Source organism: Notamacropus eugenii, chromosome 6 (assembly GCF_028372415.1).
Source record: "Notamacropus eugenii isolate mMacEug1 chromosome 6, mMacEug1.pri_v2, whole genome shotgun sequence".
In the NCBI taxonomy this organism is placed as follows: Eukaryota; Metazoa; Chordata; class Mammalia; order Diprotodontia; family Macropodidae; genus Notamacropus; species Notamacropus eugenii.
In genome coordinates this window covers 151,881,191-151,898,464 of record NC_092877.1, presented here as the reverse complement: position 1 = coordinate 151,898,464, position 17,274 = coordinate 151,881,191, and the positions used below count along the sequence as shown (strand labels likewise).

The following is a 17,274-nucleotide window of genomic DNA, read 5'->3' as shown; positions in this document are numbered from 1 at the left end:
AATTTTAGTGATCAAAAAAGCAAGAAACACAGAGATGACCCAAAGTGGTCAGACACTGTTTTAGAAAACAAAGAACCACTAGTCTCATAAAGCCCACTTCAAAATGATAAGCCATATTTTCATGCAATTGGTCAGCAGTCACTGGATGCTTTTCTAACTCAACAAAAAGGATTTGCCTGCCTACAATTTTTTTTAAACTTTAAAAAAAATAACGTATATCTTCAGAGTTTGTCCAACGGGTGATTACTACTGAATGAATTGTTGAGATTTTTTAAAATGGCCATTTCACAGCTGCTATCAAGCGAAATGAGTTGGCTTTCTTCTTTGCAGGGTTATGAGAATGTGGAATAAATAGTAAATCAGAGCCTTCTTCAAGCAGCAAAGAACTATACATGAGGAGGAGAAAATGAATGAAGAGGTAAGCCAAAAGGCCAGGTTTCACTGAGATACAAAAAGAACAAAAAAAAATCTGACTTTTTTTCAACTTGCTAAAACTCACCATACCTGGTCATATATGTCTTGCTCAAAACACTACACAGTAATATGCTATGATTTAAAAAAAATTCCTTGATCCAAATATTTTGATACACTATACAGAAATTTCAAAATATGCTGCTACTGGGGATGTTCCCTTCCCTCTACCATTTAAATATAAGAAGCCAAGTTCACAGCTTACATAAAGTGAAACACTGCTAAGTCCCCAAGCTTACACAATGCTGATCTCTCGGGAAGAGTTTGGATCCAAGGAAAACTCTCGGCAGCCGAGCACTTCAAACCCGTAGCCTTGGCAATCGTACCCGTTGATTTTCATTGAGGAGACTGTGGTGGTGAGAAGACCGACATTCTCAACCTTGAAGGTTTTGGTGATAGATAAGACTTGTTTGCTGTCCTTCAATTCTAGGGGAGACAAAAGTAACATGTGTTAAGGCAGTGATTGTTAAATGTTCTAAAAACAATTTTCTATCAGTAGGAGCCATTAAACACCACTGGTTACAAAATCAAAATCAACCAGCATGAACGTGACGAAGTATGGCTCCAGCTTAACTTCTACAACCATCGAAATGACCTAAGGTGCTATTTATCTCAAGCAATCATGCATGTGAGGCTCTTCACAATCAAGGCAGTGATGGGACACCACACAAATTGTAAATATAAAATCATCTGAGGGAAAAGAGAACACCAAAGACCACAGGGAATGGGAGCGGAGGCGCTGATGAAGCCTCAGCAGATGGAGGTGGGAGCATCTGAACTGAGATTTGAAGGAAAACAAAAGATTCCGAGGGCCAGATAGCAAGACTTGAGTATATTCCAGGAATGGGGAGTAGTCTATAGAGCTCAGGGGATAGCAAGTACACTAATGGTGGCTGTCTCATGGAACATGTAACAGGCAGTTATGTAAAATGAGGCGGGAAAGGGAGGACTAGGAAGCCTTCCCTCAGCCTTCATTCCAATGCCTTCTCACTACTATTTCCTACTGCTCCTGTGTAAACCTTGCTTTGTATCTATCTGTTTGCACGGTGTCTCCTTGGGGGCAGGAGCGATCTTCTGCTTCTTTTTGCATCTCCAACACTTAGCACAGTGGGTTGGCACATGGTTGGTGCTTAATAATAATTATTATTGAATTAAATAAACTGCACAGGCTGAGAAGTTTGTAGTTTATCCTAGGGGAAACAGGAAACCACTGACGCTGTGAACAGGGGAATAGGATGGTCTGATCTCTAAGGGGAGAGCAGAATTAAGGACATTAATTAGAAGCCTACTGAAATACTTCAATTGAGAGATGATAAAAGGGTCTGAACTAGGGTGGGAGTTGTGTGAGAGAAGAAAACGGGAAGACAACAAGATGTGACAAATGATTTGATATAAATATTTTGATACAATATACACAGATTTCAAAATCTACTGCTCTTAGGGTTCCCCCCTAACTATTTAAATGTAAGAGGCAAGGTTCAGTCCGCATAAAGTGAAATTGTGCTAAGCCCCCCCAAGCTTCCACAATGCTGACAGTAGGGGGAGGAAAGAGTCATGGATGATTGGCAGGGAATTCTAAAGGACAGGTGAATTTAGGGTAGGGGATCACATGAGTACCATGTTAGGCATCCCAGATCTGAGCTGGTGAAGGGGGCTATCCAAGAAGAGACACCCAGAGACAGCTGATGACACAGAAATGGAATTTCAGAGCTGGATGATTTATGAATAAGAGAGAGGATAGGGAGCTGATGAGCTCAAGAAGGGAGAGAAAAGGAAAATATAGAGAAGAGAGCCTAGGGCAGAACTACCATAATGAAGAGGAAGGAGACAGATTATGATCCAAGAAAGTAGCCAGATGACCTGGCAAAACTAAAAGTGAAAAGTTATTGTAAAATAACATTTTTAAAAACTCCAAAGCCCATAATCCACGTCATAAAATGAGCCAATTTGTTATCTTAGGTCCCACACCGGTTTTACCCCTTACTAGCCATGTGTCGTCGGCTAAGACAGTTAACATCTCTATGACATCTGCTTGCTCTTCTGGAAAATGAAGGCATTTGAATGAGTGGCTGTCACAGTTGAAAAAAACTGCCTAAGTGAGGAGCTGTGTAAAGGGAATGCAATATTATTATTCTAGTTATTCTGTCTGTGCTATTTAACTAACATGCTGCCCTCGGTGCTCCCCAAAACACAGGTAAAAAGATGAGTCAGGCCAGGGCGTGTCTAGGGGAAATCATCCTCTTATGCAAGGGCCATCCAGGGAAGGAGCTGAGAAAAACAAGTTAAAACAGAGAATATGCCAAGGCATACATAGCTAAAGTCATGACTCAAAAGAGCTGGCGGATATCTCACAGTGGAAAAACTCATAGATTCAAAGTGACAAAGTGAATAGTAGTTACTGAGGCCAGTGTCTTCACATTTTATAGATCTAAGCAATAAGCTATGATCAAACAATAGGCCATGAAGGATTTTTTTAATTTCTTACATCAAAATATTTTACCACAATATACACAGATTTCAAAGTATTGGGAGAGAGGTTAAATGATTTTCCTGGTCTTTAAGGGTCTGATTCCAAAGCATCTATATTGCCAGGAATTGCATTAAGTGCTGGTTTGAAGCCAGGTCTTCCTGAATCCAAGTCCACTGGCTAGTGGATATCTACTACACATTGGATAGTGGCTCTAATCTCCATCTTAATTAAGACTGGAGTCTATAACTAAGGTTTAAAACAGGCCTTGCAGCTCTGTTCCACTAATACTGTATGTTTAGGGGTTAGGGGAGTAGTACAAGTGATCATTAATCTGGTAGAGTCTCCTCTGGGAATACTTGAAGGGCTGTGCAAACCATGGACCAATGTGTCTATAACAATGAATTATCTCCTTTCTTTCTGCTCCTATAAATCAGTCTTATGCTGCCAGAACTTGCCCATTCAAATCTGGCACTCCGAATCAGTCAGTAACTGTTCTCTGTACCCTGACGGAGCCAATACACCTCCTATTCTGAGTCTCTCTGAAGGTGAAATAAGATGAGCTGGGTCCAAATGGCTAGATTAAAGGGCGATGTCATCACTAATTAGGCCTGGCCCCAGACTTTGCTGGTTTGTCTCTTGTCTGGGAGAGCACTGGCATAGAATCTGGGGAAGAAGTCACTATTTACAAAATTAACCCATTATGAGAGTCAAATAGACTGATGTAATTATAAAAATATGCAATGACTATGTTGTGAGTTGGCAAATGGAGCAGTTAGGTGTTGCACATGAAGTTTTTAAAAGGAATATGAATCTTTAAAAAATGTGTATCTAACTATAAAATTTCAAATTTCCCACCAACGTAGTATCTACTGTTAAATCCATATTATATAATGTGTATATTCAAGAAATTTCCACAAATACACAAATTTCCATTCAATTTAACATGTTAACCTAAAACTGAGAGCTTGGTAAAGCATTGTAGGTACACAGTCAAATGGGTTTTTAAATCAGAATGCTACTACAGGCCCATCTGACTGGTTGGCTTCTAACTCCCCTACCAAAGACTTCTAAATGCAAGTTGGATCTTCTGTGTCATTTTTTAGCCTCATTTCCCATGATCAAGTAATTGGTAAAGTCAAATTAATTTTCTCTTTCACCTTGAGGCTGTAAACACTATTCCTAAAAATTTAACAGGATAAATTTGCTTGGGCATCTCAACCTACAATGGACATGCCATAATTGTGATTATCACAATCATCTCTGGTGATAAAGGGGGCCAGATTATACCTGTTTATGGTCGATCTTAATTTAACTATTAGTAGCAAGGGTAAAGAGGACTTCTTGATTTAAGCCCTGAACAGTTCAGTACAATGTGTTCCCATTCAGGAGAAGGAATTCTAAAGACTCACGCCGTCGGCAGTCCATGAGAGTGGATTCAGGCACCTTAAACCTAAGGGATCCTCCCGTACCAGGAAGCCTTCCACCAACTTTCAGTAACTCTCTTGCTCCAAACCCTTCCACGGTGATCATGTCAAAAATGGTCAAGTTATTTCTTTAGAAAGAAAGAAAAACAAACGTAAAGCTTTTAATGTCTGAACAGGAAAACTAATTTATAATACTATTTCTAAGACACAAAAAAATAAAGGTACATCCCATGTCATAGCTCTGGTCAACCTACCATAGTAATATTATATTGATACATTAAAAAAAAACAATTTTGATTTCATGTGGGTGTGATTTAGATCCCTTATAGTTTTAGAATTACTTGAGAACTAAAGAGACTAAATAAGTTTTGCATAGTTATACTAATAATATATGTATAAACTAAGAGGTAGCTCTTGAAGCCTGAAAATAGACACAGCCCTGTAGCATACTACCTCACACAATATTTATTTAAAATGCAAGTAACAGTCTTTTAAAAACATTTTGTAGCAAAACTCAACCATAAAGTCAAGAACCCACTGGAACACAGGCTCATAAGACAGCCAGAACTTGCAGGCACTTTAACAGACCATCTAATTCAACTCATCATTATAAAGATGCAAAGACAAAACCTAAAGAGAAGTCAAAGCACCAAGTTCATACAATCAGTGAATTATAAAGCCAGGACTTGTCTCTAAATCTTGTACCTGTCCACTGCTCAATATCATGCTATGTCTAATGCAGGAATGTGTTTTACTTCATTGTGCATATTTGTTAGGTGTTCGGTTTTTTTTCCTTCTCTCTCTCTCTTTCTTCCCTTAACAAGGGAAGCAAAAACAGCAGGGAGAGAAGATTGTAACAAAACTTAATTCTTAAAATGGAAATAAAAAAATCTTAAAACTATTATATCATGTTGCCTATACATTTCAATCCAGTTAAATTACAACACAATAGATACAAATGTTGATTACGTACCCAACATTAAGTTGCCTAGTTTGGCTGGCATTTAAAAGGCTGCCCTGTTTAATATCATTTTGCCTAAAACTATTCTGAGGAATCAGTTCATTAGATTATCCCTATTTGACTGGAAAACTGATCATTACACACCATACCCCCTCATACCTCACCCTGCTAGCATTATTATAAATTTTCAGAACACTTAACAGCTATTATTTCATAAGGAGAAGGAAGTCGATAAGGTAAGCCATGTATCATCCTCCCATTATACAGACAAATAAATTTTAATACAGGACAATTAAGGGACTGTCCACTTTACCAGAGGAAATTCCCACTAAACCACAGCCCTTAGCCCTTAAGGGAATATTTAATATACAAAGAGAAATGGAAGGGAACATTTATTAAACACCTACTATGTGCCAGGAATTGGGCAAAGTGTTTTTCAAATATTACATTGTCTGATCCTCACAACTACCCTGGAAGGTAGGTGCCACTATCATCCCCATTTTACAGCTGAGGAAACTGAGACAGACAAAAACTAAGCAACTTCCCCAAGGTCACCCAGTTAGTAAGTGTCTGAGGCTGGGTTTGAATAAAGGTCCTCCAGACTCCATGTCCAGTTCTCTATCCAATGAGGCATTCACTGAGGTACCTCCAATAATATAAAAACAAGGCAAACCAATAGTACTCTATTTAATGAACATCAGTCATACATTCACAATCAATGCAGGTGCCTTCAGAGAAAAACCTACCTGATGAGTATAACTGAGGTTACTTTTCTGTAGTCAACGGGTGTAAAAACAACCCCAACCCTTCTCCTTTCCAGGGGCTGTAAATGCAAGTGCAGCTCCTCAGACTGGGTTGTCACATGAAGGTCTTCACGGCCCCGTGAATCCTACAAGTGATTCACACACACTTCTTACAGCAGAAATCACCCAGGACAAGCCTTTGCTATTTAGCTTTACTAAACCATACTTAGTAAGAAAGAAAGGTAATTTCCTAATGAGTCAACCCTTCTAGCACCATCCTATTGTGCTTTCTGGTCCAAGAGGTGGCATCCTAGGGATGGGGTATCCTTCAATTTTGTAATCAAAGCAGGTTTGGCTACACTTTGAAATTCAACGTATTATCCCAGAGAATCAAGTAAAAAACTGTTTGAAATAATAAACAACTTTGGCAAAGTTGCAGGTTACAAAATAAATCCAGATAAATCATCTGCATTTCCATATATTACTAACAAAGCCCAACAGCAAGAGATAGGAAGAGAAATCCCATTTAAAGCTACAGTAGACACTATAAAATATCCAGGAGTCTACCTGCCAAAATAAACCCAGGGTCTATACGAACATACGAACACAATTATAAAACACTCTTTGCACAGATAAAGTCAGATCTAAGGAAGTAGAAAAACATCAGCTGCTCGTGGGTAGGCCAAAGTAACATAATAAAAATGACAATTCTACCTAAATTAATTTACTTATTCAGTGCCATACCAATCAAACTACCAGGTAATTATTTTCTAGAGCTAGAAAAATTAATATCAAAACTCATCTGGAAGAACAAAAGGTCCAAAATATCAAGGGAACTAATGAAAAGAAATGCTAGGGAAGGTGGCTTAGCTATACCAGATCTCAAATTGTATTATAAAGCAGCAATCATCAAAACCACTTGGTACTGGCTAAGAAACAGAGGGGTAGATAAGTGGAATATGTTAGAGACTCAAGACACAGCAGTCAATGAATACCGCAATCTACTGTCTGATAAACGCAAGGACCCCCAGCTTCTGGGATAAGAATTCACTGTCTGACAAAAACTGCTGGGAAAACTAAACAGTGTGGCAGAAACTGGGTATAGACCAATGCCTGACAGTTTATACAAGAATAAAGTTCAAATGGACACATGATTTGGATATAAAGATTAATATTATAAACAAATTAAGGGAGCAAAGGATAGTGTATTTGTCAGACTTATGGAGAAAGGAGAAATTTTTGACCAAACAAGATAGAGAACATTATGAAGTGCAAAATGGATAATTTTGATTACTTTAAATTGAAAAGGTTTTGCACAACCAAACCCAGTGCAACCAAGATTAGGAGGGAAGCAGAAAACTGGGAAAGAATTTTTGCAACTAGTGTCTGTGATAAAGGCCTCACTTCTAAAATATATAGAGAACTGAGTCAAATGTACAAGAATACAAGTCATTCCCCAACTGATTAATGGTCAAAGGATATGAACAGGCAGTTTTCAGAGGAAGAAATTAAATCTATCTATAGTCATATGAAAAAATGCTCTAAATCACTATTGATTAGAGAGATGGAAATCAAAACAACTCTGAGGTACCACATCATACCTATTAGATTGGCTAACATGGCAAAACAGGATATGATAAATGTTGGAGAAGATGTGGGAGAGTTGGAACACTAAGTCATTGTTGGTGAAGCTGTGATCCAACCATTCTGGAGAGCAATTTGGAACTATGCCCAAAGGGCTACAAAATTGTGCATACCCTCTGACCCAGCAATATCACTTCTAGGACTGTATCCCCAAGAGATCATACAAATGAGAAAGGGTCCCACATGTACAAAAATATTTATAGCGGCCCTCTTTGTGGTGGTTAAAAACTGGAAACGAAGGGGATGCCCATCAATTGGGGAATGGCTGAATAAATTATGGTATATGAATGTAATGGAATACTATTGCGCTATAAGAAATGATGAACAGGAAGACTTCAGAGAGGCCTGAAAGGACTTATATGATCTGATGCTGAGCGAAATGAGCAGAACCAGGACAGTAACAGCCACAGTGTGAGGAATTTTTCTGATAGACTAGCCCTTCACAGCAATGCAAGGACCTAAAAATTTTCCAATGGACTCAAGGCAAAATGCCATCCACATCCAGAGAAAGAACTATGGAATTGAAACACAGAATGAAACAAACTATTTTCTCTTGCGTTTTGTTTTTTCTCATGGTTTTTCCCATTCACTTTAATTCTTCCACGCAACATGACTAAGGTGAAAATGTATTTAGTAAGAATGCATGTGAAGAACCCATATAAGACTGCATGCTGACTTGGGGAGGGGAGGGGGAGGGAGGAATGGAAAATCTAAGATTTATGGAAGTGATAATAGAAAATTGAAAATTAATTAATTAATACAAAAATAACTAAAAAAAAAGAAATTCAACATATTAAAAATTTTGAATTTCCTAATAAACATGACACGATACCTTTAAGGACTTAGAAAAAAACTGCCGAAGACAGCATGTTGGAACACTTTCAACATAATTTAGTGAGACCTATACACTAAAGTTTTCTCTGGTTTCCTAAAATAATTCTGTCTTGGCCTAAAGTAAGCATCTTACCAGATGGGGGCACATTTCAGTAAGCTGGAATTCACCAGTTGTGAAATTAATCATCTGGACATCAACATCAAACCTGAAGAGGAAGAAAATGAAATCAGTGGGAAAAAATTAATATTTTATTCAGTTCTGTCAAAAGATAAATGCATAACGTATGCTTTTAAAGAAATGTTACTAGACTTTCATTCACCATAGTGACAGCTAATTATCCAATACTCATTGTGCAGAACTATCACTGGCAAATGATTGATCACAGATTTACAGCCAGAGCAGACCCTTCAGGGTAACCACACACAATTTACATGTAAGAAAATGAGGTCTGGAGAAATGGAGAACATATATGTCACATCAGTGCCAGAATTTGAACCCAGATTCTGACTCTAAATTCAGCAACCTCTTCAACCTCCTTCTTTAGGTTCTAAGAAAAAGCACAAAAGATAAAGTGCTAGACTTGGCATCAGGAAGACCTAGGATAAAACCCTCCTTCTAATTTTTATTGGCTCTGTGGTCATGGGCAAGCTGACTAACTAACCTCCATGAGCCTCATATTCCTTGTTTCTAATCTGAAGTTAAGCAAACAGTTTCCAAGGTTCCTTGGCTAGCTCAAAATCAGATCCTAAAGTTACAAAATAATTCATGGGGCAAAAAAAGGTAGAGTAAAAAGATGGGGCAAAACAAGACTAAGGGGATATTTGGAGTTAATTATCATTCTCAGGAAGCTCAAGTGAAAAATAATCAATCTTTTTGGTGGTTGTTCAGTCATTTTTCAGCCGTGTCTGACTCTTAGTGACCCTCTTTGGGATTTTCTTGGCAAAGATACTAAACTGGTTTACCATTTCCTTGTCCAGATCATTTTACAGAAAAGGAAACTGAGGCAAGTGGGGTAAAGTGACTGTGTGTAAAGGGTCACACAGCTAGTAAGTGTCTGAGGTGGAATTTGAACTCAGAAAATTGAGTCTTTCTGACTCCAGGTCTGGCACCCTATCTATTGCACCAACTAGCTAAGATATGTGTGTGTATGCATGTACACACACACACATATGCACATACATATCACATATACACATGCACATACACATATATATACACATATTTGTATGGTGTATAATTTTATTTATATATAAATTTATTTCATTAAATTAGAGTAGGCTATTTTCCTATATACAAACTTTATTTCATTAAAGTAGTTTCATATTTTCCTATTGCTCATGCTAAGTAGAATTCTTAAAATGTGTGCTGATATTTTCTCATCCAGAATTAATTTTTATAAAATCATTACCACCAGGGGGCTGAAAGCATGACCAAATTCCAGTGAGAGTTGCATTATAAGAGTACCACAGAGAGTCTCAAATAACAAACTTCATTAGAGCACAGGATCAGTTACCACTTTCAAAAAATAAGCACCACCAAGGGGCTGGGAGCACGAAGGTCACCCAAGCCCCAGGCACAGAAGTTAGCTTGTACTTTCTACCTACAAGTAAGTCACAGATTTACCATCAGAATGGACAATAGAGATCCCTTAACAACAGATAAGGAAAATGAAGCCCAAGATAGTCTACAGATGAGATCTGAACCTATACCCTAAGTCCAAATTCAGTGTTCTTCTACCTCCTGGTTCTAGAGAATATGGGACTAAGTAGTTTTTCTAAACATTAATAATAAGAGTTCCTTCATGAAGCTGAAGGATAATTATCATGATCAATCAAGCTCAGAGCCCAAGAAAAGATGTGAAGACCCTTCCCTCCCTTCTTTGCAGAGGTGAGAACAGGTGTGGCCCCCTGCATACACCATCCCACTCAGTTAATGTAGCCAATGAATTCTGCTAAATGACTTTGTTCTCTGTTACAAGGAATAACTCTTCAGGTAGGGAGGGTTGGGAGGGAAGGGGCAGGATATATTTGGGAACAAAGGCGATATAAAAGCAATACAAGTTTTCAAATAAATGAAGTCTCCTCTTAAGATTTAAGTACTTTACCATTTATGGAGCAGGTTCAACGCCCATTCAGGTTCAGCATATGAAGAGAGAGGGAGCAGCTGCAGAGTAACTGGGAAAGATGAGGGATTCCTCAGCACAAAATATTTCACCTAGACGGTTGAAAATTTTTAAATTAAAACACCTTTATGTGATGATGTTGGAAAATTAGATTGGTCAATTTAGCAGCAGTGTTGATCATTCCAATCCAATCCAACAGATACTTCAGTCAGACTCTGTGATAGGGAAGGTATGAAGGAAGAGGGGGACAGTTTTAACACAAAAATGAAAGAAAAACAATCCCTCTCCTTAAGGCCCTCTCATTCTCCTGAGAAGTGGGAGATGCAACATTTAGTGGCTAGGGTGCTGGGCCTGGAGTTAGGAAAACTCATCTTTCAGAGTTAAAATCTGGCCTCAGACACTTACTAGCTGCGTGACCCAGGGCAAGCCTCTTCACCCTATTTGCCTCAGTATCTCCAATTGTCAAATGATCTGGAAAAGGAAATGGCAAACCACTCCAACATCTTTGCCAAGAAAACTCTAAATGGGGTCACAAAGTATGAACAACAACAGATAATGATATGCACAATTATTTGAGGAAGGGAAAGACTAACAGCCAAGATCATTCAATTGGTGCCTTTTATGAACAACAAAGGTCTGTTCCGTGTTCAGCTTGTTTCTAAACATAAGAGAAGGGAGAACTATAGAAAAGAAACATTTCGGACTCAGGAGTAATGAAAATGAAGTCACTGAATCAGGTATACTACACACTGATATATGGCACCAAAATGGTGGGGGGTGAGAGAAGCCTATTCATGGGTCGTGACAGTCCTAATGTTTTATAAAATATAGTGAGAAAAATTTCACTTTAAAATTTTACAACATGGATGTCTATCCACTGGAAAATAACATAATAAATTACAATATATGAATTGATGAATACTGGGCTACAGGAAACTACAAGAGGGATCAATTTGGAGAAACATTTGGTGAAACTGGAGAAAAAACTTACGTTAAATGATGCAGAATGAAGTGAGCAATTAATATAACAACATAACTTCGAAAGACCACTATAACCAATGTGATGACAAATCAAGACTCCAAAAGACTCCCACCTCTTGAGATGTTCACTTTATGACATGGCCAAAGTAAATTTGCAAAAGAAGATCTTTAGGGGGTTATGATGAGAATAGGTGATTTATGATACTGATGCATGGAAAAAGAATGAATGAAATAAAAGATACGCAGAAAAGAACAGAAGAGGACAAAAAGGACAATGATGATATTATGTTAAATTTAACATAAACATCTGAAAAATGAGCAACATGTGATTGAAGTTTGCATTTTCATACACAACCCTTTTCTTCTATTCTTTGTATATCGAAATATTCAAATCTGTTAATTCTATTAATAAGAAAGAAACTTAAAAATTTTTTCTAATGATTTGCCCACTATTTTTCCACAAGGTAACAGTAGGGAATGCAAGAATTTCTAGGAAACTTGGTTCTCGTTCAAAGGAAAAGTGTTACTAAGTTGTTGTTGTTCAGTCACGTCTAACTTTTCGTGACTCCATTTGGGGTTGTCTTGGCAGAGATACTGAAGTGGTTCGCCATGTCCTTCTCCAGACCATTTTACAGATGAGGAAACTGAGGCATACAGAGCTAAGTGACTTGTCCAGAGGTGTCTAAGAGCAGATATGAACTCAGTGAGTAAGTCTCCCTGATCCCTGTGCTGGCACCCTCCCCATTCCACCACTGAGCAGCCCATCAATAGGTTACAGGGTAGTAAAAGTTTGAGCTATGGGAGAACTGAAAGTACTAATGCTTATTTTCTCAATCATTTGTGTAAAAAGGTTAGGACCAGAAAGGGTCTCAAAAAGCTAGGATGTGGCTTGACTTGACCTCAGTTCTCTTTAACTGTCTCATTTTCTATCCACTAACGTCACATTTTTGTAAAAATGAAAATAAAAATAAGAGAAGAATAATTGTTTAAAAACAACAGGCATGCTGCCTCAATAAAATCAGATCCTGCTTGAACATGTATGCAATTTGGCAAAGAACAGTGATTACCAAACTTTTTTAAAAAATAATTTCACATTCCCCAATTGATAAATGGTCAAAGGATATGAACAGGCAATTTTCAGAAGAAGAAATTAAAGCTATCTATAATCATATGAAAAAATGCTCTAAATCACTATTGATTAGAGAGATGCAAATCAAAACAACTCTGAGGTACCACATCACACCTATAAGATTGGCAAACATGACAGAACAAGAAAATGATAAATGCTGGAGAGGATGTGGGAGAGTTGGAACACTAATTCATTGTTGGTGGAGCTGCAAGCGCATCCAACCATTCTGGAGAGCAATTTGGAACTATGCCCAAAGGGCTACAAAAATGTGCATACCCTTTGACCCAGCAATATCGCTACTAGGACTATATCCCCAAGAGATCATAAAAATGGGAAAGGGTCCCACATGTACAAAAATATTTATAGCAGCACTCTATGTAGTTGCCAAAAACTGGAAGTCAAGGGGATGTCCATCAATTGGGGAATGGCTGAATAAATTATGGTACATGAATGTAATGGAGTACTATTGTGCCATAAGAAATGATGAACAAGAAGACTTCAGAGAGGCCTGGAAGGACTTATATGACCTGATGCTGAGTGAAAGGAGCAGAACCAGGAGAACTTTATGCACAGCAACGACCACAGTGTGTGAGAGCTTTTTCTGGTAGACTTAGATTTTTGTAATAACACAAGAACTTCTTACCAAAAAAAAAAAAAAAATCCCAATGGTGGTTCTCAAGGCAAAATGCCTTCCACACTCAGAGAGAGAAATATGGAAGTCACTCACATAATGTAACAGATCATGTTTGTGTATGTGTATGTGTTTGTGTATCATGTTCTGATTTGTTATACGATTTCTTTCATTTATCTTAGTCTGACTACATAGCATGACTATAGTGAAAATATACTCAATAGGAAAGTATATGTAGAATCTATACAGAATTGTATGCAGTCGTGGGGAGGGAGGGGGGAGTGGGGGGTAGGTGGGGGGGATAAAATCGCAATTGTATGGCAGTGATTGTTAAACATTAAAAAATAAAAAATATAAAATAAAAAATAATAATAATTTCACACCTTATTCTTGTGATTTTGTTGTTTTTTTCCTTGAGTTAATGTATATGTCAAAAGGTAAGATAAATAACATTTATTTTTTAAAGTAAATTTAATTTTATTTTACACTTCATAATATTCTCTACAAAAATGAGAGGCACAGAAATACATGCACACATGCACACACACACTCACACACACGCACTCCAGCAAACCACTGGTATAGGAGATAAAGGAAAGTATCTTTACCATACTGGTCCTGAGAGCAGATGCACTGAAGTTCAATGTAAGTCCAGGCTCTGTGATTAAACGTGGCACAGAGGAAGCAAAGGACCCAAATTCTCTCAATTTCTTTGGATAAACAAATGGAGTCATTCCCAAAACACTTCTCCTATTTAATAAAGAAAAAGTTTTAGGCAAAATGTACACCTTCCATCTGCCAGACACTATGCTAAGTGCTAGGGAACAAAGAAAGACCGTACCCCCGACACCTGCCCCCCCCAAAGTACGTACTAAATACATGCTAACTTCCTTATTTCTTCCATTATATCCACATAATCTTTCTGATATTTAAATGTAAGTCAGCCTTTAAAATTTCACTACAGCAAGGAGAATACTGCATAAAATACTAATTTCATAAAGTATCCTAATGATAAAGATAAGCATGAAACCTGTGGACACACCTGCAGACTTGACCACTTTTTATCCTCTGCCAGCTCTGATACAATTTGTTTGCAAGCTCAGAATCCACCTTCCACGTAGAATGGCCCAAAGAAAAGCCTCCTTGCCAAGGAGGACTTGCTGGAAATAAAATCAAGCTGTCTATTTGCAATAACAGAAAGCATAATTCAATTTACTTTATATTTAAGCACCACGATTCCCAGAAAGACTCTGCTACTGTCTATCAACATGGAAGTCATCAAAGATTCTGAGAATGTTAGACTTCTCTTACTACATGTAGAAAATTGTCATCTCCCATCTACCATTATTAATATCCATCATTCCAATAGTCAATTGGATTTATTATTGAATTATCTAAATTTAATCATCTAAATTACCTATTTGGAACAGAGCTTCATTTATGACAGTCAACTTGTTTTTTTAAAAATATCTGATAACCATATTTCAATATAGTTTCCTTTGCTGTCCTATGTTATTTGTTTTTATGTATTTAAAAATACACATGTAAAAATACATTTAAAAACACTACTCTGGGCAAAGTTTCATAGTTTCACCAAATTGCCACAGTGACATGACACAGAAAAGGTTTAGAGTAACAGTATGGTCCAGTGGGTAATGGCCTGGCTGTGAGTCCTGGGCTAGGTTTATGTCTTGCCTCTGACGCGTACTTGTGGTGTAACTGAGACCAAGTCACTAAATTCCTCAGAAACTATAGGCTATAAACTGGCAAGCTGGTCAGAATCTGAGGATGGAATTTCCAAAAAAGGGAATTCTCTATACCTGAGAAATCACAGGTCTTAATTCACTCCCAAAAAAATATTTTTCAAATGTTCAATTTTATTGTAACCATGTATAAACAAACACAGGGGCTGTGAATCTACTATAAAATCTTTTAATTGTTTCAGCTGTGGAATTTTCATTAGTTTTAGCATTCAATTATTATTAATTTTACACACAAATCTTGCTTTCCCTCATTATAAGTTCCCAGGGTTCTTATTAACTCACTGCCAACAAGAGTGCAGATCAATAAATAAGCATAAATGGGCATTGAAAAAAAGATGGTACCGCTACTTACACAAGACAAGTATACCTGAAATGCTTGGTCTAAGAATTTTACTGTCATATTCTCCACTATTTCTATAGAACTGAGAGGGCAATGCTAATCAGTATGTGAACCTAACCCAAGTAACAAGTTTCTGAATGTGATGCTTCCTTGGAAAATGATTATTTTGAATTGGAGGTAATAGGGAAAAGTCTGGAAATGGCCCCTATACCAACATTACAGTCCTCACCCATATGCAGTCGTTACGAAAATGGTTGTTCACTGTCACATAACCAAAGCCTCCCAGCCTTGGTGTATCACTCAGAATCCTCTATTATATCTTTTCAAACCTTGCCAGGTGGGAACAGAAGACTTTAACGGTTCTATTTAGGAAACAGGTTGTCTTATACATGAAGCAGAGCCTCCTGACTGCTCTTTATTAAAAACAGGGCCTGGTGAGGATTGAATGAACAGACACATGTACAAGACCTTTGAAAATGCATAAACAATGCCAAAAAGTTAAGAGATTAATGTCACTGTCATGTCTCTTGAATCCTGGAAGAGAATCTCTTTTAAAGCTTATGATGAAGACCACTTTTCTCAGAGTAGCAACATATGGTGTTACTGTATTAATATATTAATTAATATAGGAGAGGAATATCTCTACTCTGTTCCCCCCCATTCAATTTCAGTTCTAACAGCAAGACTGAACAAAATGCTTACCTCTATTTAATTTTCCCATGTAATAATGCATTCCACAATGGGCTACTGCCTCCGAGACAGATCTCCCTGCCTAGAAGGGAAGACAATAAAGAATTTAAAAAGTAGCACCAAACCAACCCCAAAGCACCTGAACGTGGAACATCTGTTTGCCTTTATCTGTAGTGAACACGTATTCCTCTAGAAATCCATCAGAATGCTAAAAATCAATCAACTTCTACCCCCTCCAAATCACATTTTAATGAGAGATGACAACAAAATAATAGTGAGCTATCTGAAAGAATGTTTGTTCTCATGAGGTCAGTACAGATTCATTTCCACCTTCCTACACCTTTTGGACCAACAGGGCTATGCAGTGGGAGTCCACCCCCAAAGAGATGACCCCAAGCAGCACCTCAAATTAGATTTAAAGATATCAAAGAAAAGGCCAAGTCTTTTTAAGTTAGGAGTATTTTGATGCATTCTTGTTCTCAGAAAACCTGATTATCCAAAATTGCTTAGGAAAACCAACCTATTATCCAGTCTTTCCAAATGTACATGTTTCCATCATTTAGTCTATTTGAATTGATATCAAGCAGAAATTAATACTGATGGATTTCAAACCAGTATCAAAGAACCTAACCCCCTTTTCATCTAACAGCCAAGTACTGACAGAAAGTTAGAAGTCTATCACGTATCACATCACACATACATACACACAACTGTATGATAAAACAATACCTTGGCCAAAGGTGAATAAATCTGGAGAGGTATTACAAATGTAGCGCCTATGTTTGTGGTCAAAGACACATGGGTAAACATATTTACTGCAGTGTCTTTAATACCAAGTCTCAAAGAAAATATATTCCAACATCCTGGAGGTAGAAATAAGGGGCCAATGAAATTCTGAATCTGAAAGGAAAAAAACCAAAATATGTATTTTTTTCTACAACTAATCACCATTAAAATTAAAAGGATGTAGTACCTAAAATCTCCCCTTCCAGATTTTACTCTTAAAAAGCTCTTCATGAACTGAAAAGGAAAGACTGAATAAAATGGCTTGTCAAATTAAGCGTGAGGAG

At 37.5% G+C, this 17,274-nt stretch overlaps 1 protein-coding gene across 6 annotated transcripts in view; it reads right to left on the bottom strand.

Moving 5' to 3' along the window:
- Nucleotides 1-17,274, bottom strand: part of TMEM131L (transmembrane 131 like) — a 165,609-nt gene that overhangs the window by 49,581 nt on the left and 98,754 nt on the right. For 5 of the 6 annotated variants that reach the window (XR_011969734.1, XM_072621302.1, XM_072621301.1 and 2 more), the window contains 9 exons: nt 16,934-17,104; nt 16,217-16,286; nt 14,454-14,592; nt 14,020-14,161; nt 10,653-10,762; nt 8,681-8,753; nt 6,073-6,215; nt 4,351-4,493; nt 711-897 (listed from right to left, as the gene is read on the bottom strand). Coding sequence is in view for 5 of the 6 variants with exons in the window: in XM_072621302.1 (XP_072477403.1) it covers nt 711-897; nt 4,351-4,493; nt 6,073-6,215; nt 8,681-8,753; nt 10,653-10,762; nt 14,020-14,161; nt 14,454-14,592; nt 16,217-16,286; nt 16,934-17,104 (1,178 nt within the window). In the remaining variant the exon portion in view is untranslated. The remainder of the gene's footprint in view (nt 1-710; nt 898-4,350; nt 4,494-6,072; nt 6,216-8,680; nt 8,754-10,652; nt 10,763-14,019; nt 14,162-14,453; nt 14,593-16,216; nt 16,287-16,933; nt 17,105-17,274) is intronic. The other variant, XM_072621303.1, reaches the window with a different exon arrangement.